The sequence below is a fragment of the Delphinapterus leucas genome, chromosome 16 (genome assembly GCF_059928025.1).
Source record: "Delphinapterus leucas isolate spDelLeu-1000000601 "Yukka" chromosome 16, BTC_Dleu_Yukka2, whole genome shotgun sequence".
NCBI classification, from domain to species: Eukaryota; Metazoa; Chordata; class Mammalia; order Artiodactyla; family Monodontidae; genus Delphinapterus; species Delphinapterus leucas.
In genome coordinates this window covers 11,061,364-11,083,541 of record NC_143144.1, presented here as the reverse complement: position 1 = coordinate 11,083,541, position 22,178 = coordinate 11,061,364, and the positions used below count along the sequence as shown (strand labels likewise).

At 37.7% G+C, this 22,178-nt stretch overlaps 1 protein-coding gene across 2 annotated transcripts in view; it reads right to left on the bottom strand.

Annotated features, from left to right (window-relative positions):
* The window catches only part of RYR2 (ryanodine receptor 2), a 432,618-nt gene that overhangs the window by 299,725 nt on the left and 110,715 nt on the right, over positions 1 to 22,178 (bottom strand). For both annotated transcript variants that reach the window (XM_089897470.1, XM_089897471.1), the window contains exons 17-21: positions 19,412 to 19,604; positions 18,132 to 18,348; positions 16,276 to 16,380; positions 12,085 to 12,188; positions 4,454 to 4,537 (exon numbers count right to left, since the gene is read on the bottom strand). In XM_089897470.1, coding sequence (XP_089753596.1) covers positions 4,454 to 4,537; positions 12,085 to 12,188; positions 16,276 to 16,380; positions 18,132 to 18,348; positions 19,412 to 19,604 — 703 coding nt within the window. The remainder of the gene's footprint in view (positions 1 to 4,453; positions 4,538 to 12,084; positions 12,189 to 16,275; positions 16,381 to 18,131; positions 18,349 to 19,411; positions 19,605 to 22,178) is intronic.

Below are 22,178 nucleotides of genomic sequence, written 5' to 3'. Positions count from 1 at the left end.
TAGGGCGCTCTCATGCTCCTCTTTCTCCAAGGAAGAGATGTCTCTGCCACATAAATCAGCCTGATAACCACCTTCTTGGAGGTGGGGTGGTGCTGGGAAAAGTTTTTCCTACTGCTTCCGCTGTGACCAAACTCCTGTTTCTTTTTTCGTTTGTTTGTTTTCTTTGTTCTTTTTTTTCTCCAATGGTGTGTTGGCATCTCTCTTTGGGAGGGCTGGACTTCTGCAAGTTGTCTGTCACGGGTGCGTACCTGCCTGATTCACACTCACCGGATTCTGGTCCCACAGCCAGGAAAGGGGCCCAGGCAGCCTTACTGGCTTCATTAGTTCTGCAGCTTATAGGGAGGTTTCTCTATCTCCTACCAGATGCACTGGTGAGCAAGATTCCTCCTGGGTCCCTGAGAGCTACAGATGCAAATTGCAGAAACCCCACAAAGGGACTCTTATTCATGTACGGGTATCTAATTCACTCATTTATAAAAGGCGGATGAAAAGGAGGAACATCTTATGCTGTCATGTTACAGACATCACTCCTATACTAGGTATTTTAGAAACTGGGGGCCTTGCAGTAAACAAAGCCCCAGCCCCTTATTGAGTGCATATTTCAGTTTAGGTGACCCAAAAGCTAAACGAATAAATAATAACAGCTGTAGAAGTGCAAGTGAAAAAAAAAAGCAGGTTAAAGAAAATGATCAGAGCATTATAGATAGAATGCTTAAGGAAGACCTCTCAGAGGAGTTTATATTTAAGCAAAGACTTAAATGAAGTGAGCGTTCTTTTGTGTTTTGTGTTTTTTTTCTGATTTAAAAAGTCCTTCTCCACCTCATGGTCATGATGATATTCCACTTGTCTTCAAAAAGTATTTTTGTTTTGTGCAATTGGGTCTTGAACTAACCTGCAAATGTTTGTGTATAGCATAAGGTAGAGACCTAACTTTTTCCTATTTTGCTAGTCAATTATATGAATACCATTGATGGAACAGTTTTCATTTCCCCACTTATTTATAACAAGACCTTTGGCATATGTCAAATTTGTATATATGCATGTATATATTTGGGAACTCTGTCTCAATCTGTCTATCCCAATGCCATTGTAACACTTCCTTCATAACCATAGTTTTATCATAAGTCTTGATATCTAGCAGAGCAAGTTTATCTTCTTTTGTAAAAGACTTCTAGATATTCTTGAACCTTTGAAATTCCACATATATTTTAGAATAGCTTAGCAAGCTGCTTAAAAACCTCTGCTGGCGGAATGACTGGAATAGTATTGATCCTAAGATTAATTGGGGGAGAACTGATATATTTGTTGTACCATCCATGATCATGATCTATCTCTATTTATTTAGATAGTCTTTAAAGACTTTAAATCCAATTTTAACATTTAGTCTACAGAGGTCTCGCACCTCTTTGGTTAGATTTCTCATCTACCTTAGGGATTTCTTTTTTTTTCTTTCTTTTGTTTTTTTTTTTCTTGCACTTCTAAATGAGATTTTAAAGGTATTGATCTAGCAATACTGCCGTACTTATTGTCAACAAATAATACTGTAGATCCTCCTGAGTTTTCAATGCAATAACATTACCTGCTATTGACAACAGTATGTTTTCTTCCTTTCCAAAACTCATAATTTTTTTCTTGTCTCATTGCATTGGCTATATTGAATACATCAGGTAACAGTAGTTTATATGTCTTATTCCTGAATCCTAAAGGAAAAACTTTGGGGTTTTACCTTATAGATTATTGGTTGCTATTGGCCTTTTGTCAGGTTAAGAAGGTTCTCTCAGATTATTGCTTGCTAAGAGTTCATATGCTTATAAGTAAAACATTTTATGAAATATTTATTACTAAATATATTGGTAGGATCATATGAATTTTCTCCTTCACTCTAGTGTGAATATATTTTCTAATGTTAACCCATCTTTTTATTACTGGAATAAATTTAGCTGGGCCATAATATACTACTAAGTTTGCTAATATTTTACTTAGCATTTTTTTGAATCTATGCCCATAAGTGAAGCTGGATTACAATTTCCCTCCCTCACACTACCCTCATCTGGGCTTTATTTATTTTATTTATTTTATTCTCAGATAATAAGCTGTAAAGTGCTGCTTCTTTTTCATTTGAGATTACCCATTCTTAAATATTTGCTGGAAATCAATAGTAAAGTGGTTTGGGATGTGTGTGTGTATTTTAAACTATTAATTCAATTCCTTTAATAGCTATAGCTCTATTAACATTTTCTTTCTTCATGGGTCAGTTTTGATAATATTATATACAATTGCCAATATCATTTAACTTAGAAACTAATTTGTTAATTAATAAATTTTTTACAGTTTGCGGTCCCTCTTGAAAATATCCCTATAATTGCTAAAAGAAATATTTCTTTTTTCTTTTATCAATCTTTTCAGAGATTCTTCTTCCTGCTTATTAGGTTTCTAAAACATGCTTTCTCCAGTATTGCTTTAAATATGCAACTCTTATGTTTTGATATGAAGTCTTTGCCTTTGCCATTCTTATATTTTAAATTTTCACAATGATATGTTTGATCTATAAGCTATTTAGAACTATGTTTTAAAAGTTTTAAATATGTCATGACTTTACATGATTTTTTGATTGTTACTGTTATTTCCTGCAATTCAATAAATATGATATCTACGATATCAATGTCCTCATGCTGTAAAGGATCTTGAGTTTTATAAATGTTCCATGTGTTCAGTGTTCTATATATGTCAAGCTTTTAATTTATAGGGGGTTAAATTGTTATTATTCTTCATTAAAATTTATCTGTTACACATATTAGTTTCTGGGAGTTGTGTTAGGAATTATCACTATGATTTTACATTGGTCTATTCTGGAAAATCTATTAATATTTTGCTTTCTTGATTTTTCGAAGCCATTTGACTTCGTGCATACATGAGCAGTATTAGCATAATGCTTATTATTTGGATCCTTATACAGTATCCTTCTTTCCTTAATTTTGCTTTCAGAGCTGTTTTGTCTTATATAAGGCAACTGACAAAAAGGAAACTGCAATTTCCTTTTGAACAATATTACTTGGAACATCACGTTCTTATGTTTCTTCAACTTTTCACGTTCTGAATTTCTCGATGTGTCTCCTTTAGCTGGGTTTTATTTTTGCGAGGTGTATACAACGTGAGTTATCTTTCTGAATCTAATCTGACAATCACTGTATCTTACCTGGAGAATTTCACTGATTTCCATTTACTGAGATTAATGATATATTTGGGTGTATACCTGTCATATTTTTGTTTTTAAAAATAACTATTTTTGGATACACACAAGAGAATATACTTTAAAGCGTTCTAATGAAATGAACTCCATTAACCCACCACCATGGTAAAAATTAGAACATTACCAACACCTTGTATTTATCTGTGTGCTCCTCCCCTTTCAACACCCCTGCCTATACTCCAACAAAGGTAGTTACTATCCAGAATTATGATGCCACTGCTTTAGAAAAACAGTCTTATCAAATAAGCATATATCCCTAAAAATATGTACATGTTTTATGCATATATGGTTTTGAGCCTCAAAACTAGTCCTATACTTTATATATATAACCTTGTAGGATATGCTGTTATACATATTTTTTAATGGAAGGCCTGAGTAAAAAGGTTCGGTGGCCTAAAGGACCTGCTAGAATTTGCACTCGCATAGCAAGCACACGGTTTCTACTTTAATTTTATGTTTATCTGGGGTGACTGATAGAAATTATGGAGTGGCTACTTTGTTTTTATCTCCATGATATTACTTAGCACATGTCCAGGCCTGCTATTTACAACATGCAGGCCTCGGAAGAGTGGCTTGAATACTTAAACTAAACTAAATAAGAAAAAGTAATAATATGTAACAGTTATCATTTATTAAGCACTTATACTCATTTAATCCCTAAAACTTCCCATATTAATACCTGTTAGCAGATGAGAAAGCTGAAGTTTTAAGAAGTTAAACAAGGTCACAGAGATTGTAGCATAGCAGGCAAAATAACTCCGAGAGCATCTAGTGCCTCAGTTTTCTCATCTTAAAGTGGAAATGATAACACTGACTGCATAACTACTCCTAAAATACATTTTCTTTGTAAAAATAAATAAAATTATACATCTTCTGGTGGAAAGTGGGAAACCATATCCAATCAGTTAGGACGTGGGCATGCGTGTTCACACACACATACACGAAACAAAAATAACACACTCGTAACACACTACCAAATATTTTGTGAGCTTGTTTCCCCTCCGGGCACTGTGATGGGCTCTCACCCCACCATGGCCTTGATGCAGCCTCTAGTGTAATACAGCAAGCTTAAATTTTGAATCTGAATTTTATAGCTTACGTGTAAGCAAGGCATCTAGGATCCCATCAAGAGTTTTTTGGGTGCAGTAACACTAAATAGACTAAGGCACAGACTATTTAATATTGCTTAGACATTCAACTTACTTCTTCGGCAGCTTCATTTTTTTCACCTTTTCTTCGGTGTGTTCATCTGATATACCCACATGACATCCTAATGCCAACAAAGTCCTGGAAAAGAAAACCAGACATAAGCTGCAACAATTCCTTCCCTATGTCCAGAACAACCCAACATAACAGCAGCTGGGCATGAGGTGTAACAGTCCACCTCGAATGCAGAGAGAAGTATTTTGTTTTAAAGCAAAAGGAAAGCTTACTTAGTTGTAAAGTATTTACTGTTGAGTAATGAGTAGGACATTTGAAAATTAAATGTTTCAATTCAAACACAAAAAGGAACATAGTGAAAAGTAAGCCTCCCTACAATCCCTTCCTTCTATTCCTGTTTCTTTCCCTAAAGGCACTGATTGCTATGAATTCCTGAATGTCCTGCTACAATCTATGCATATTCTAAAGCAGCTGTGTGTGTGTGTGCGTGTGTGTGTGTGTGTGTGTGTCGTTGTTTCTGCTTTCCTCTTACGCATTGGTTATGTGTAAGAGTTCTCCACAATTTGCTATCTTGACTTTACAATATAACTTTGATATATGACTTTGACTTACTGTCCTTCATATAAAGCTGGTTTATTTTTCAATAGGTCTGAAGTGTCCCATTCACTGAGTGTGTCATAATGTCTTACCCAATTCTCTGTTCACTATCTTTTGTTATTACAAACAATGCTGCAATGAATAACCTTATACATTTAAATACATGTACTATATCCTTCATCTGTAGGATAAATTCCTAGACATGCAATTACTGGGTCACAGGGGTGGTACATTTCAGAGTTTGACAAATATTGCCAAATGTCTATAGAGCTGGTAATCATTTATATTTCCACCAGCAAGGTATGACACTGCCTATTTCCCATACCTGGCCTAACACAGAGTTATCAATTAATATGCTAATGAGATGTCTCATTTACAGTTTTAATTGGCATTTTTCTTAATATAAGTGCACTTGAGCACCTTTTTCGTATGCTTTGGCGATATCTGTATTTCCTTTTTTCTGTGAAAACATTCCTTGTTCACTTTTCTGTTAGATTTGGGTTTTGTTGTGGCAGTTCAGAAGCCCTTCAAATATATGAGATATGAGTTACAAATATTTTCTCCAGTTTGTTATTTGTCTTTTTACTTTCTTTATGCTGTTCTTTCTAGGTAGAGCTTTAAATTTGTTTTTATATAACTGAAATTTTCTATCTTTCAAAAATGGCCTCTGAGTTTTATGTGATACTTAAGAGATTTCCCAATTGTTAAATCACTTGAAGTAACCGTCCTTACTTTTTTGATGGGGAAGGGGTGGAGGAAGGAAGGCTATATGTCTTAAGGTAGAGATTTAACTTTATTTCCCAGATGGATACCCAGATCTGCACAAAATATTTACTGAATAATCCATTTTCACCACTTACTTGAAATGCTACTTTTATGATACACTGAAGTCCCCATATGTTTTTAAATCCTTTTCTGGACTTCCTAGTCTAGAAAAATCTCCCTTTCACATGACACATGGGTGTTCCAATTGGCCAGAAACAGTTTATCCAGTGTTTAGATACACTGTATTTTTTACTCCTTTTAATGAATAAGCTTTTGCTGATTTTCCCAAGAAAGATCCTCACCATTCACATTTAGAACTCAACCTTATAAGCTCCCAGACTTAGGTAGAACAACACCCTTTACTATTCATGACAATGAGTGGTTCCACCTATCTCAATAGAATAAGATGCAACAGCATAAACTTTGTGGATGACAGAATTTCTAAGGTGGGTCAGTTGCAAAAGGAAGGTAGCAAGTATCTAAAATCCATCTATACTTACCCTCCATCACATTTAAAAAATGACAATATGGAGACAGACATAGATACACACACACACACACAGTTATCAAGTTAAATTTTAGGTTATATATGGCAAAATTGAGATGAGCCCATGAAATTACCTTTGGAGTGTGAAACTGCAAAAATATGGATAGAGCAAGAGCTAACTGAAGCTATGAAATTATCTAAAGAATGTGCCACTTCAGATGAGACTGACTGGCAACAGAAGAATCAAAAATTGACTCACAGAACAAACACAGGCTATGCTTATTCAAACACTGTCCAAGGAACAGGAAGTTTCCTGCCATCATCCTGCATTCATTTATCTATTCAGTAAGTATCTTTTGAAAGCCAGGTCCTGTGCTAAGTTCTGGGGATAAGGCTACAGGCCGGTGAGGACCAAGACAAAAATTAACTATAACACAGTGTCTTGCATGCAGTGATATACGTACAGGGCTATGAAAGGGTCAAGTAGGATCCCAAACCCAGCTCTAAGGGAACTCAAGGGTGACAATAACACTGGGATTTATCTTAAATCCAGGTAGTTAAACTTCTGAGTGCGTGCCTACCAAGCAATCTGATTATAACGTATGGAGAACCCTGTCTAATACATTAAGTGACGATAATGGCTAGCACTGTATGACCATCGCTACAATCCAGTTTTAGAATATTTACATCACCCCATCAGATTCTCCATGCCTGTCTGCAGTCACTGATCATCCCCACCCTCAAGCAATCATAAATGTGCTTTCTGTCTCTAAAGAATTGCCTTTTCTGGGCTTCCCTGGTCGCGCAGTGGTTGAGAGTCCGCCTGCCAATGCAGGGGATGCGGGTTCGTGCCCCGGTCTGGGAGGAATCCCACATGCCGCGGAGCAGCTGGGCCCATGAACCATGGCCATTTAGCCTGCGCTCCGCAACGGGAGAGGCCCACGTACCGCAAAAAAAAAAAAAAAAAAGAATTGTCTTTTCTGGACATTTCACCTAAATAGAATCATACAGTATTGAATCTTTCATGCCAGGCTTCTTTGACTTACGTTCTTTAGGTTGATCCGTGCTGTAATGCACATTAGTAGTTTATTTCCTTTTATTGTTAAATAGTATTGCAGTGTACGGCTCTATTACATGTTGTTTATCCATTCATCAGCTGATGGATGTTCGCAGTTTTTCCAGTTTGGGGACGTTATGTATAATGCTTCTATGAACATGTCTTTGCGTCAACATAGGCTTTCATTTCTCTTGGGTAGGTACGTAGGAGTAGAATTGCTAGGTTGTATCATAAATTTACGTTTAATGTTTTAAGAAACCACCAAGTGGCAGGGCCATTTTACAGTCCCATCAGTAATACATGTAGATTTCAGTTTTTTTTCTATATCTGCACCAACACTGAGTGTATCTGTCATTTTGATTATGGCTATTGCAGCATGTGTGCGGTAGTATCTCATTGCGATTTAGTTTGCATTTTCCTAATGACTAATGATGTTGAGCATCTTTTCATGTGCTTATTAGCCATTCACATATCTTCTTTATTAAAATATATACTCAAGCGTTTTGACTGTTTTTTAATTGGGCCGTATGTATTCTTATTACAGAGTTGTAAGAGTTACCTATATATTCTGTGTACAACTTCTTTATCAGGACTTGTATGATTTACTACAAACCCTATAAATGTAAACTTACATGATTTATAAATATTTTCTCCCAATCTGTGGTCTGAGTCTCCATCTCCTATGTGGTTTCTTTTGTATTACAAAAGGTTTTACTTTCAATGAGATCCAGTGTATTGATTTTGTTTTCTTTTATGGATCGCATTTTGGGCATCATATCTAAGAACTCTATGTCTAACCCAAAGAGACTTTTAAATGAGAACAACAGACCATTTAAAAAATCTATTCGATGCTATCAACCACACCAAGTTCTCTGAGTAAGAACTCTTTGGTCTTTTTATTATCTTTATTAAAACCATTTTATTTGACTTAACACCGTTCAACTCACCCATTTAAAATGGTTTTAAAGTCTGCAGAGGGTGGGGAGAGAGCAGCGTGAGCTGTGGAGCTTGTGCAGAAGTTAGCAGAGAGGAACAGAGTATGGGAAGTGGAAAAGGACGAGCTGGAGGTGGGCTCTCCATCTGATTCCTGTGCTTCCGACAGTAACCTGCATATGCATTCAGCACATATTTGCTACAAGATTAAGTGGCAATAATTGGTTCGTGCTGCAATTTAGCACTTCAAGTATATGACCACCGACAAGAAGAGGAAACAGACTGGCACAAAGCCACAGAGAGAACAGAAGGCACCCTGTCCTTGATTACCATTTGGTATACAAAAGCCTGGCTAGAGACTGAGCTTTATTGCTTATTCGTTGGTTCATTCATTCGAGAAACATTTACTGAGCTCTGTGTAAAGTTCAAAAGATGGTGAATAAAATCAAAATCAGATGCCTGCCCTCAAGAAACTTAGGTCTGGTGGAGTGGAGAGGCCATCCTGTGATTATACATAGCTGGACAGTTTCTATGCTGAGAGATACAAACAGGCTGAGTGCCTATGAAAGGGGGCTTTATTGAATCAAGGAGCTCAGCAAATGTTTCCCGAAGAAGTGACCCGAGATGTAAAGGATGAGAACAGGGCATGGAAGGGAGCATTCCAGGAAATGGACGTAAAAAGGGGAAAGGAACGTGCAAACAGGTGTGCAAAACAAAGTCTAGTGTGATGGCAAGCAAGGAAAAAGAAGAGCAGCCTCCTACGTGATGATGGTGGTAAGAAGGGAAGCAAGACCTTGCAGGACCACTGGGCAAATTAAGGTACTGCCTTTATCTTAAGAGCAATGGGAAGCCATTAAAAGAATTCAAATAGGGAGAAATGACACTAAATATTTGAAAAAGATCAGAGTACAGAATGGGTAAGAGAAGAGCTAGCTTAATATTTCAACTGGATCTGTCGGGACAGTTTTATAGTTTCAGGTGGGGAATAATGGTAGCTTAGGCTAAAGACATGGAAGCAACCTAAATGTCCCTCAATAGATGAATGGATAAAGAAGATGTGGTACATATACACAATGTAATATTACTCAGCCATAAAAAAGAATGAAATAATGCCATTTGCAGCAACATGGATGGACCTAGAGATGATCATTCTAAGTGAAGTAAGCCAGACAGAGGAAGACACATATCATAGCATTTGACTTATATGTGAAGTCTAAAAAAAAAAAAGAAAGAAAGACACAAATGAACTTATTTACAGAACAGAAACAGACCCACAGACATACAAAACAAACTTACGGTTACCAAAGGGGAAAGGGAGGGGAGGGATAAATTAGGCAGTTGGGATTTATACATATTACTATATATAAAATAGATAACCAACAAGGACCTACGGTATAGCCCAGGGAACTATATTCAATATCTTGTAATAAACTATAATGGGAAAGAATCTGAAAAAGAATATACATACATATACATATATATAGGTATAACTGAATCACCTTGCTGTACACCTGAAACTAACACAACATTGTAAATCAACCAGACTTCAACTTTAAAAAATGGTAGCTTAGGCTAGGGTGGTACAGCGCTGTTCTGGAAGAGGGTGTCAGCATTTCTGCAGTGCTGTACAGCACACAGATGACCATTCAAATCGGAAGTAAGCTGTCTTTTTCAACAATTTACGTGATAAAAAACATCACAGAAAGAGCAACAAAAATTCACATTCACACGAAATCACCCAACATCCAAAATAAGGAATATTCTGAAATAATCGTTTGCTTATTTGTCACTTGGCACTCCTGAGAATTTAAATGAGTAAAGTTGCTAATCCCACCCACAGTATTTTTTTTTTTTAAACTGAACTTTATGGAGTGCTTCTTCTGTTAGGCATTACGGTGCTAGAGGCTTTATCAGTATTGTATCATTTAGTCCCCACTACAATTCCATAAAGTAGATACACTATGATCCCCATTTTAAACTGATGCTAAGAAGTCTAAGGTTCAGAGAACCTAAGATTCCCTTTGTAGGAGCAAGTCTTTAAATCTAGACCATCCAACCATCTAGGCTCTATGTTCTTACCCACTCTGCTCTAGTGCCTATCAACTAACCAAGTGAATACAGTACATAAAGTACTGTACTTTCTTTAACTACTGGAATTGGGCATAGTGTGAATTTTGGAGAAATAGGAGCTCTTTTCCCCCTCATTTAAATTTTAAAGAAACAAGTGAAATTAGTTCATCATAAAACCATATAAATATTAACAAATATGAAAAGGGTTATTAGCATTCGCCATAGGCAACAGCACCATGGTACGTGCAGTCTGATTTAATCAAACCAGCCACCAGTAGCTGTTAGGAATGAGATTAGGTTATGTGTAGCAGTCAAAGGCTCAACATACCAGGGAGACTGGTATGGAGATCTCTACATTCCAGGCTTCCCAGGATTTGCCTAGTTAGCTTAGCTGTCAATTGCTAAAATTATAGGGAATGTACTGCAAATTTAACTAAAATATCTTAGGCCATGAACTTTCAATAAAAACATTTTGTTGTAAAAGATGGGCAAATAATGGGCTGACGTGAGTTAGCAAGCTAAATGTACAAGCTTCACATCAAGACCACAAAGGAAGACAGGAGACCCTGAAGAGGCGGTCACAGTGATGTGTTCTGCATTCCTTATTACAGGCAAGCTTGGTCATTTTTTACCTGTAGTGGTTTCTCAATTCACTCGATTTGTATATACTCCTTTTCCTTTTAAGTTACTAGTAGAACCTAAACTCATTCTAGGCCCAATTTGTTAATTTTCATAAGGAAAATCACTACCAGATCTTTGAAGATATATACCTGGACCCAAATCCTAGAATTTGAAACAGTGCCTAAGTTTTATGTTCTGGGTCTTTGGTAAAATAACTTCAATAGAACTAGCTCTTTGCACTTAACAAAACTGAAACAAGACAGAAAAAGGACAAAAGTATTGGTTTATTCCTAATATAAGCAGGTTTTGAGATAAGTGACCTATTGGAACAAATCCAGTTCTTCGAGGCCATCAAGGATGGAAAAGTGCAAAACTATATACTTAATAAGGTACTTCCTAGGTACTTGGCTGATTTGACAGTTGTCTAACCATTACTGAGTTAATGAAAGGACCCTATTTTCTGATCACGCATCACCAAGTCTTACAGTGAAAAACTGTTCTAGACTAGAAGCTAGAGAAGCTGGATCCCAGTCCCAGCACAGCTACTAACTAGCTGTCAGGGCACTTGACAGTTCTATGAGAATCCCCGGCTGTGACATCACTGGTAAACCTGAAATAATAACACTCACAGCCCAGTGTGCTGCTAGGAAGATTAACCCAATACCTGTAAGTGAGAGTGTATGTGAAAAGGCAAAGCTCTAAATAAATAAACATACTAATTAGTATAAAGTATCATATGGTATTACCACTAACACTAATAATAAATGCCATTATTCAAAGCTCAATGCAATACCTTAAATTGGTATAAAAATTTCTAAACACTTGTTCAAACCTTCATTTACCTAGTCACACACTGGTAACAATTTATGACTGACATTCTGAGGAGCACTGCATCCAATGCCAAAATCCTTGTATTCCGAAAAACCCATAAACATCTGTAGAATACTCTTTGGGAGATACTTACATAGAGCACAAAGACATAAAGTTAATATGCTCAAAGTCTGTTCCAAACAAATATTGATCCAATCTACCAATGCATTATGGAAATTTCTAACCGGAATTAAAATGAGTGAAAGCATAATATCAACACTTGGTTTCTTTCGTGTAATACAGATAGGAAGATAGGAAATCTAAGACACTCACTTCAGGGTCTCAAGCGACATCTGTAAGTTGTAATTGCGTTCCTGTTCAGGCAGCTTGCAGAACTCCACCAGACACGGGTGCTGTCTCTTATTGTCATCTCTAACCTAAAACAGAACAGGATATCCACATATAATAGTTTCTAAGGTCAGATACTAGCAATGGTAATCTAATTGCATGGAGGAAAGCGAAGGGGGAAGCAAGAAGGGAAACCCAGACCATCATCCCAGCTAAGCTGCCTCTGTCATCTCCCAGGCACGGCTAATATTCGAGGTCAGTGGTCAAGCCTGGCATTGTCTGGGCTTCCTGATGTCTTCCATTTGGCACCGTTCCTGGCCCCAGTGTCCATGCCTGCTCTACCCTGAATCCCCCATGCCCACTCTCCCAGCAACTTCCAGCATTTGCTTCAGTCTTACTTCCTCAATGAGGCTCATTCTGTCCGCCTTCCTAATATGCTAATCTGCCCACCCACCCTACTTTTTTTTTCCCATAACAGTTACCACCTGCGAACAGACTAGGTCTTTATTTATTGCATTACTGTCTATCTCCCTGCAACTAGAATGTATAACCAAAGGAACAGGAATTTGATCTCTTTTGCTTTTTGACAATGTGTTCCCAACACCTAGAACATGCCAGGTACATGGCAGGCACGGAACAAATATTTTGTAAACTGAAATGAATTCTAGGTAAGAAGGTGTAGTAATCACTTAGTTTTGATGTGCAGGAGGTTTTACGTGTTTAGAGCCAAACGGATTAGAGACATCAATTAACATCATGACTGACTGATACAAACTCTTGGAGGTGGTTCCAGCTGTTCATTCCACCCCATGTAAGCTACTTCTGCTCTCACAAATCACTCCAGTGCTTTACCGAAGTCAGTTAACATCCCACAGCCATTTTTCATATCAATCCTTGAAAACGTGGATTAGCAATCAGAATAAACTAAATTCAAGATTTTAGGGATGAATTAATGAGAAAGATGTTCTGTACCCTTGCATTAGTAATTAGGTTTTTATCTTCTTAGAGACCTAAATTACACAGGCATTACTGCCGTGGTGACACCACGATCACAGCCATATGCTGTCAGGGAACAAATTACTCCATGGTAATAATTACCAGGCTTTATAAATGCCACATAAAATGTAGGTAAACACGAGTAAGAATTTTTTTTTAAGTTTTCAGGAGTCGCCAAGTTAAAAACAAGATAGTTATTCCTTTCTTTCCAGTGATCATTGCAAATGAACAGGACTTACACAAAAGCATATAATTTATTTATTCAAGTGTGTAACTTTGGAAATGAAATCTAGAGTTACAAAATGTAACAGTAAATTCTAAACATAAAGGTAAAAATGAACATGCCCAATTCCGGAGATAATTTAATCTGTGTTCGTGTAATTTCCACTTCCCCTCTATTCTCTACGCCAGAGAGTAACTGACCCCATCATCCTCTCGTGTGTCCAAGCTAAAACCAGAAATCTACCCAGATTTCCTTCCCTCTCTTATCCACATCCCATAGTGGAACTTCAAAACATCTGCAGTCATGTCTCTCCAGCCCCACTGCCGGCACACAGTTGGGAAACTCACAACCTCTCACCTGGGCCACCTGAGTCCTCTCCCTGACCCCTTTTCCTGCCTCCAGGCTCACTGCTCCTCCACAAAAACAGCAGAGCAAATATTTACCACCTCCTGGAAGCCCTCCCTGATTTCCCCAGAAAAGCTGTAAATATTCCTCCCTCACAGTTAGCATCTCCATTACAGTACTTAGCTTGTAATTGTTTGTGTATCTATCACTCAGCTAAACCAGAAGCTCTTAAAAAAGGCAAACTGACTAAAACAAGGTCTTTTCAATTTGGTGACCCCAGTACCAAGCACATCAGGCGAATACTAGGCAAAAGGGACGCACGAATGCCTGAATGGACAGGCCTGACGTTATTCCATAAAATAGAGCTCTTACGTGATGCTCCTGTGAAACACATCGCAAAGACATTTAAAGAAACTAAGTTCTTTCCAAAAAGTAAAAACAAACAAAAAACCCCAACTTATTCAACAGTTCAAACTGCTCTAAAGTAAAACACAGTTGAACACTTCATTTAAAATGTCAAAGAATTTATGGAATTAGTCTCAATAACAGGGATGTACCTAAGTCTAGACTAACAGAGATCATAAAGTCAGGGATGGTGGCCACTTATCTGAAAGGAGTTTTAGGAAAGCCCTTGTAAAAGAAGCAGGACACAAGGTCAATTATTACACGGTAGAACAATGTGAAATCTCCTCACGTGTCAGTTTGAGACTCTCCCAAATTGCTGACCCTCTGACATGATACCTGGAGCTGTGCCTGTCCAGAATGAGCCCTAAGAAAACAACCGTTTCGTTCTACCAGCAAGTGTTTGAGTATGTTCCTTGTCCCAGGAAAGGTGCCAGGTGCCAGCACTACAGCAACAGACTAAGTGCTTAATCTCCACCCTGGAGGCCCAATAAACATAAAGCCCAAGGTTGCTTTAACCAGCCAGGACCAGGTGAAGGATAACTGGCAGCAACCAGGATGGCTCAGAGGCACCGTATTCTCTTTCAGCATCTACAGACTAGCAGCATTAGAAAGTATGGTATTGAAATGAACTGGATTTAACTGCAAAAATAGATAATAGTGAGACCTTATATTTCCTCTTTTTTTAAAAAAAGAAACATAAGTAAGTTCACTGTAGAACGTAATCATTTAGGCAACCTTTAGAAGCTTGCGATAGAAATCATCTTTCTTGAGCATACGCCTGTTAAACAGTTCCTGTTACTGTACGGGTTTTTTTTTTTTTTTTTTTTTTTTGGAGGGGAGTTGTTATGAGATGTTTTTAAATCCTAGCCTGTAATTATCTTTCTCCAAATTTTGTCCGTAACTCAAATCTCTGCCTCATCTTGAATCCTGTGGTAAATTCTGTCAGTAACTCCTCTGGTAATTGACTAGGCACACCTTCATGATATCTCTCCTTTTACTGACTTTGACTGATGGTAAATATCTTCTCTAGCATTTACTCATTTCCTCTATTTTTAAAAGTCCATGACTATAGCACAAAACTATATACTTAACAAGGTGACTTTGTAAGTGCTTGCTGATTTGACAACTGTCTAACCATTACTCAGTTAATGAAAGGATCCCATTTTCTGATCATGCATCAGTTAAGTCTTAACAGTGAAAAACAATTCTGGACTAGAAGCTAGAGGACATACATCCTAGTCTTAGCACAGCTACTAACTAGCTGTCAGGGCATTTGACAGCTCTATGAGAATCCCCGGCTGTGACATCACTGGTCAAACTGAAATAATAACACACAGCCCAGTGTGCTGTTAGGAAAATTAACCTATTACTTGTAATCGGGAGTATATGTAAAAAGGCAAAGCTCTAAATAAACAAACATACCAATTAGTATAAAGTATCATATGGTATTATCACTAATACTAATACTAAATGTCATTATTCAAAGCTCAATGTAATAAGTATGACTGGCTGAATACACTCATTTCTATATTCAGTCAAATATAAGAAAGTGTTACAACCTTTGGGATACTTAGGCTATTAATATCATAAAAATGAAAGCGTTGCCACAGTCCTGCTAAAAAACGACATATGCTACGCTGGGATTACACGGGAAGTTGTTTTGGTTTTATTTCATCTAAATTTTATTGATAAACTGTAAAGTAAGTTCTCTGAAAAATAATCATTTGGAAACGCATGCAGTCATTATTTCTCAGCCTCTCTTCCACTTACGAAACCAACTTGAATCTTTGCCAAGAGGACTTACACTGCTACGTACAATGGGGACTAAAAGAAGTGAAACATCGGGGGAGGAGAGTAAACTGACTTCTTTCCATTTTCAGTTTTCACTTTCAATTTCAGTTTTTTTCCTGAGTTCCTTAGAAATCAATGCCTATTATCTGTATGTGTTAACCTTGATTTAAAAATGTAACTTTCAGCCTGAAGACTGATAACTTTTCAACTGTCTAGGCAACTAAGCCATCCTTCAATGAACCCGCCACTAATGTCATTCCCTCTCATAAAGAAAAAATGCCCAAAAACTAAAGTGTAGGGGAAAAAAAATCAATCGGATCGACTCATGTCACCACGTAGCAGGATGAGTGAGAAGAAGTTATGTTTTCAGAAAGATGTATTAACAGAATCTAAAAATAATTTACAAAATTATGTACCGGACCATACTGCCAGCCAAGTTCAATTTTATTCATAACCCAGAGTTCATGGATATTCTCTGCCAGCTTTTCTCTTATCCTCTCCAGGTGGGGAGGCAACACAATCTAAAATTGAAAAAAAGAAAAAGAAAACACATCAGAAAGAAATGCAAGAAAATGCAGTGTTAATCGTCCTCACTGTGAGTTGAACCAAATAAAACAGTCTCATCAACCATTAAAATATAATCACATAACAAGGTTCCAAACCATCTAATCTAAATTTGTAAAACTAGGTATCTAAGCAATTAATAGGTAAATTTGGGGAAATTATGAATGAAAGTTAGAAAGAAAGAAAACAGAGTATTGCTGAGGACAGCCATCATTAAGAAAAAAGTCCTAATGGATTTGGTATAACCACCAGAATATGCATTATTTAAAAAGAGAAATCATCCCAGAGTTCTTAAACCAACCTGGCCAGCACCCACCGGCGGGAATGAAGGCAATTCAGTGTCCAAAAGATAATCCGCTCGCTCTCTGTGTCTAGAAATATCTGTTGGCAGTGATTTATGTTTTCCCTAACTCTGTTACTTTTAGTGGTTTCCAAATATAAGGCTCAGGCGAAAAAATGTGAACATGTTCCCATTAAAAAGGGGAAGTTTAACAGCCTCTTCATAACACAAAATGGTTTTCCAGGTGACGGGTTGGCTGGGCACACCTGGCGATGTACTGGCATGTGCCCCACAAGCAGTCCCTCAACACAGAGAGCAGGCAACTGCCCACCATGCCCATGGATGCGGCAGAGTTTCCACAGGGGGCAGGCCATCCCTGTCTCCTTCCCTCCAAACAGTAGAGGTTATCCAGGGCTCAGGAAATCCTAAATGTGCTAGTGACAGCACAGAATCCCACTGTCCATTCCAGTCCATTTCCATCCTCCAATCGTGCTTACTGCTCAACTCTGGTAGCGCCATACACACCCTGGCACGTTCCAGCGATGGCAACACAAACTGAATTTTAGCCATGAACAAAGCTTGTTTGTTTATGTTACTGCATCATATACAAAGCCAGCAGGGAGAGACAAGAAATATGGTTCAAGGAACCAAACAATGGAAGCTTCTGAGGCCTGCTATTAATTCTATTTCAGACTTCAGACATTTCTCTCATCTTCAAAAGCTAATGAACAAACTATGAATATCTAACCAACCGGAATGAAGTTACTTCACCATTAAAATAGAGCAATACTTAATTCATTGTCAATGTCAGGATACTTTCAAGTCTATGAAGGAGAAAAGCAAGAGTAACTGCTAACATTGCTTGGGTGCTAACATTGCTTGGGTGCTTATTTGCAAAGTACTGTGCCAAGGTGTTATTTATTAACTATATCAAACATACTCTGAACATCCCAATGAATGTGATGAGTAATTTTCTCAAGTCCCAGAGCATACATTCGATCCCAGGCATTTTGATCATAATCCTAGAGCTCATGACCTCAATCTCTACCCAAGATAAAAGTCAGTTAAATCACTTCAAAATACCAAGTGTATCCAGATGGGGGAAGAAATTGAAAACTCCACCACTACCCTAGGTAAGTAAACAACACTCTAAAATTAGTATGCATTACCTCAGGTTGTGGCCCATTAGTACATTATAAAGTCAATTTACTGGCTTGAAACCGCCCTTAAAAAACAAAATAGAATAGACTAGGCAAATGGCTAAGGGGACATGGTAAGGGTAAGCATTAGTTTATGAAACCAATTATACATATAAATTGTATTACTGTAAAATGCATTTGTATGGGTTGCAGGCAAAAGTTTGAAAGCCACTACATATGGGAATGACTGCAATTCAAACGTTGCCATCACAGCTGAGGATCTGGGTACCTGGCTGGTATCCACGGGGATCGGTGTGAAGGCGGCTTGTGTCAGGGAAACTGTGGGACCCAGGAGGTCCCGTGTATATGTCCTTTCTTGCTTGTACTCTCGGCTGTGTTCCACTTTCAACTTTTCTTTTGGCAGAACAGCTTCATAACAAGGAGCATACCCGGGTGGAGGAAGGAACTTAAATTCTCCATGTCTCCCCCCAAGCAGAAAGCGTACCCTGAAAAGGATGCATGTCGGGGTCGGTTATATCTCTGGCATACAGAAAAGTTTCCTAATCAACAGAATAGAGGAATAAATTATGAGTACAAAATTAGCTTTGTCAGAAGCCACATTTTTTTTCTAAGTACCACCATAATGTCAGTACATTAGAGATTAAGAGCCTCTAATCATAAAAGTAAAACCTGATTAAATTATGTTAATGGCTCAGCAAAAACTTATCACTCTCTGGAGAAATAATAAAAGCATATGCACTATATTCCTATGTGAATGAAATACCTGTTCATAGTATTTGGTCATTTAATGTCTCAAGGTGCCCAAATAATCAACAGAGAAAGAACAGACTTTCTAAATTATCTGTATACTTAAAATTGCAGGGCTGGATGAGATCTGATAAAAAGAAAAAATAGTCACAGTCCGATTTCCCTGTGAAATTCCTTAAAGGGGACTCAAATGATACTTCTACATACTAAATTATCACTTTAATTTCTCTTCCATCTGGTAGTAGCAAAAAAGCAAAGGGTTAGAGGAAACTACCTTGACCCAGCTGACCACACGCAGATAATTTACAAGTATAGCAGGTACAGGGTGACATGGAAAGGAGTCATCTTGACCTGATCAACCAAAAAACATGTGGTTTCTGTAGAAATGAGGGGGTTTGGAGTAGGGTGGAAGAATGTAATGAAAAGAAAAATTAATGAAAATAAATATGAGAAAATAAATGGTATTTTTAATGCAACATTGTTTATTTACCCTTATTAAATAAAAAAGTGAACTTAAATGGACTTGAAATATTTCGGGAACACTGGATAGAAGGATAGTCAGCAGACTGCATATCTAAATGGTTGGATATATGAACAAAGGATTCAGCCTCCTGAGATTCTCCTCTTAGGTGAATCTTATCTTCACCCTTCAAGGAAGGGGCAAAATGCCCTGTGGACGTCTAGACGCCCAGGAGTGAGAGAGAGAAAGTTAGCAGAGCAAGTGTGATGGCAGTGCAGAGTCTTCCATGAAAGAATGAGAAGTGAGAAGGCAAACAGAGCAAAAAACATAGAAATACTAACTTGATTCCTGCAGAGAAACTGACAACTGGAAAGAAGAGGCCATCAATGTTGAAATTCTCAAACATGCCTTGAACAGGTTGCCCGTTAATTCGGAAGGAGATGCTTGGGGCACTTAGATCTAAACAGCAACTGATGACATCATCAGTTCTCAACAGATGCTGGTTTGGTGAGCTGACAGTACGGGCAATACAACCTATGGGGAAACACATTAAGGAGGGTAGTGCATCTTTATCTCAGAGAATCATCTTCAGAACCTGAGTCAAAGATCTGAATAGGCAGTGACAATCACCAAACGGTACTGGACTAGACTACATCTTGAATGCATATTAATGTTATATGGCAAATCCTTTACCAAAAAAATTTGTTGCTTTTTTCAGGAGCCATGCTGCTATCTTTATTGTAAAATGGTCCTTCTGACATGCAGAAAGTTTTGCATGCAGATGGATGGTATGTGATGCTGATATCATCTTACAGCTGATAATATAATGATGTCAGGGGAAAATCTCTAGGGAAAGGCTTGAAGTCAAATTGCTACTTTATCACCTACTACTTGTATGACCATCAGCACATTACTTAAGCTCTATAAACCTTGATTTCTTGTAAACCAAACTCCATCACCTTGTAGAGCTGTTATGATGATTAAATTAATGGTTTATAAGAACAGTCTCAGACACAGCAGGTATTTATTTCAGTCCCCTTCTCAAAGATTAAATCCATTTTATTTTATAACATAAAAATATAAAGGGATAATGAAAGCAGAAAATGTGCTCATTTGTGCATTGTTTATTGAGGGACAATACGTGTCAACTGGTTTGTTGTTCTATAATTTATTTCATACAAGGTCTTGGTTGGCTTCTTAAGTAGGATACAGCAGAATACAAGTTGAGGCATGAAAATGATATTTGATAAATGTCATTTCTTGCCGTAGCCAGCCTATAACCTATGCCCATTCTTGACTGTGTCATAACTCCTTGGCCGATTAGTCCCATGGGCACAATGGAAAACAGGAAGCTAAGGTCCTCCCAAACACACATGCTCACAAATGCAAACATACAAAATTTCTCAATTTGAGCAAAGACAAAAATAGATTTGATGGTGCAAGCTTTGCATTTTTTAGAACACCTTTTTAAAATTTCTAGCATGCCAAGATTTCTACCAACAGCATATCTGAAATGCCAGTAGTAGAGCTTATCTACATTTTAAACTGTGTACTTTTTAAAAATTTTACCAATATTCAAATCTGCAAGCAATACATTCGTTATCAGGTGGTCCCTCTAGAATTCCCTGGATATAATAAAGGCAGCTTGTTAAACAAAAGTCATACAAAAGCAACAGAACTCACAGATAAAGGTCTATATCCCTGTTTGTATTCAAGATCTGTAGCTGATAATGTTATTAAACATATTTACTATAATCCAAATATATTGCTCAATCTGAGGGATACTATAATGCTAATACTAATGACCATGGTTAACTGTTTTGCAATGACTGAAAGAAACAGGTAAGAGAGATAAGGTCACTAGTGACCAGCCTAAGTCCACAGTTTCAATGGCACTCACACTGCTGAATCCACTAGGAAGCATTTTAAGGTTGCATTTGCATAAACTCAGATCAAATCCATATGAGAACTATATTCCTGTTCACTGCATTAGCCAGAAAAGAAGATAGCAGTGGTCTGATTCATAGGTCCTGTAAGAATCCTTACCCATCTTTCCCATACTGTTCTATGACATTCCTCCATACTTTTATACTTAAATTCTCCAAAAGCACCAAGGTTTTTCACACTTTTGGGCCTTACAAACACAGGATGTGGATGCCCCAATCGAGGGGTCCCCAACCCCCGGGCCGGCATCGGGCCGCACAGCAGGAGGTAAGCAGTGCGCACGGGAGCGAAGCTTCATCTGCCGCTCCCCATAGCTTCCCATCGCTCCCATTACCGCCTGAACCATCTCCCACCCCCCAGCCCCGTCTGCGGAGAAACTGATTCCACGAAACTGGTCCCTGGTGCCAAAAAGGCTGGGGACTGCTGCCCCAATCCAATTCTCATTCACACAAGGGGAACATAGCAATGCTATGCAAAGTTTAAGTTGGGAAGAAGAAATGGAGACAGAGCTCAAAACTTTTGCTGATAAGCCAAATTCTGGTTACAAGGAATATCTCCACCCTCCAATCACAAGAAGTTAAGTGTTCTCTCTCAGAAATCACAGATAGTTGATACTTTAAATTCTACTTCAACTATTAAAAAGAAAAGGAATAGGAGAGTGAACCCAAGAAGATTACGTGAATTACAGTGGATTTAACCACGTAACTCAGTCAGAAGCCAATTAGTTTAGATTTATCTTTGTTGATCCTGAATCTAAAATTAGCAATAGATCCCAGGGCTTGAGAGAACATAGCTTTCAACTACAGGCATGGTAGAGTGCATATTTTCTTGCCATTTGAAAAAACAGTCAAATATTTTCTCCTGATACAAAGTTTCAAGATGAATTTCTCTTGAAATTCCACAATGTATCCTCTTTTCTGTGATACCTGCATAGATTCACTCAATATTTTTGTTGCTCTTATCACTCTGTTTAAAAGATACTTTGCCATGAAAGGCATACTGCATACACTTTCAACTCCAGAAGCTCTGGGTTCTTCCTCTGTGTTGACAGAAAAAGCTTCAAACTAAATGCAAACATGAAAATGGTGAAGTGGCGTTATATGGCTAAAATAATGAGATGCAATTCAGCATTTTTTTTTTTTTTACCAGTGTAATGTTTTGTTT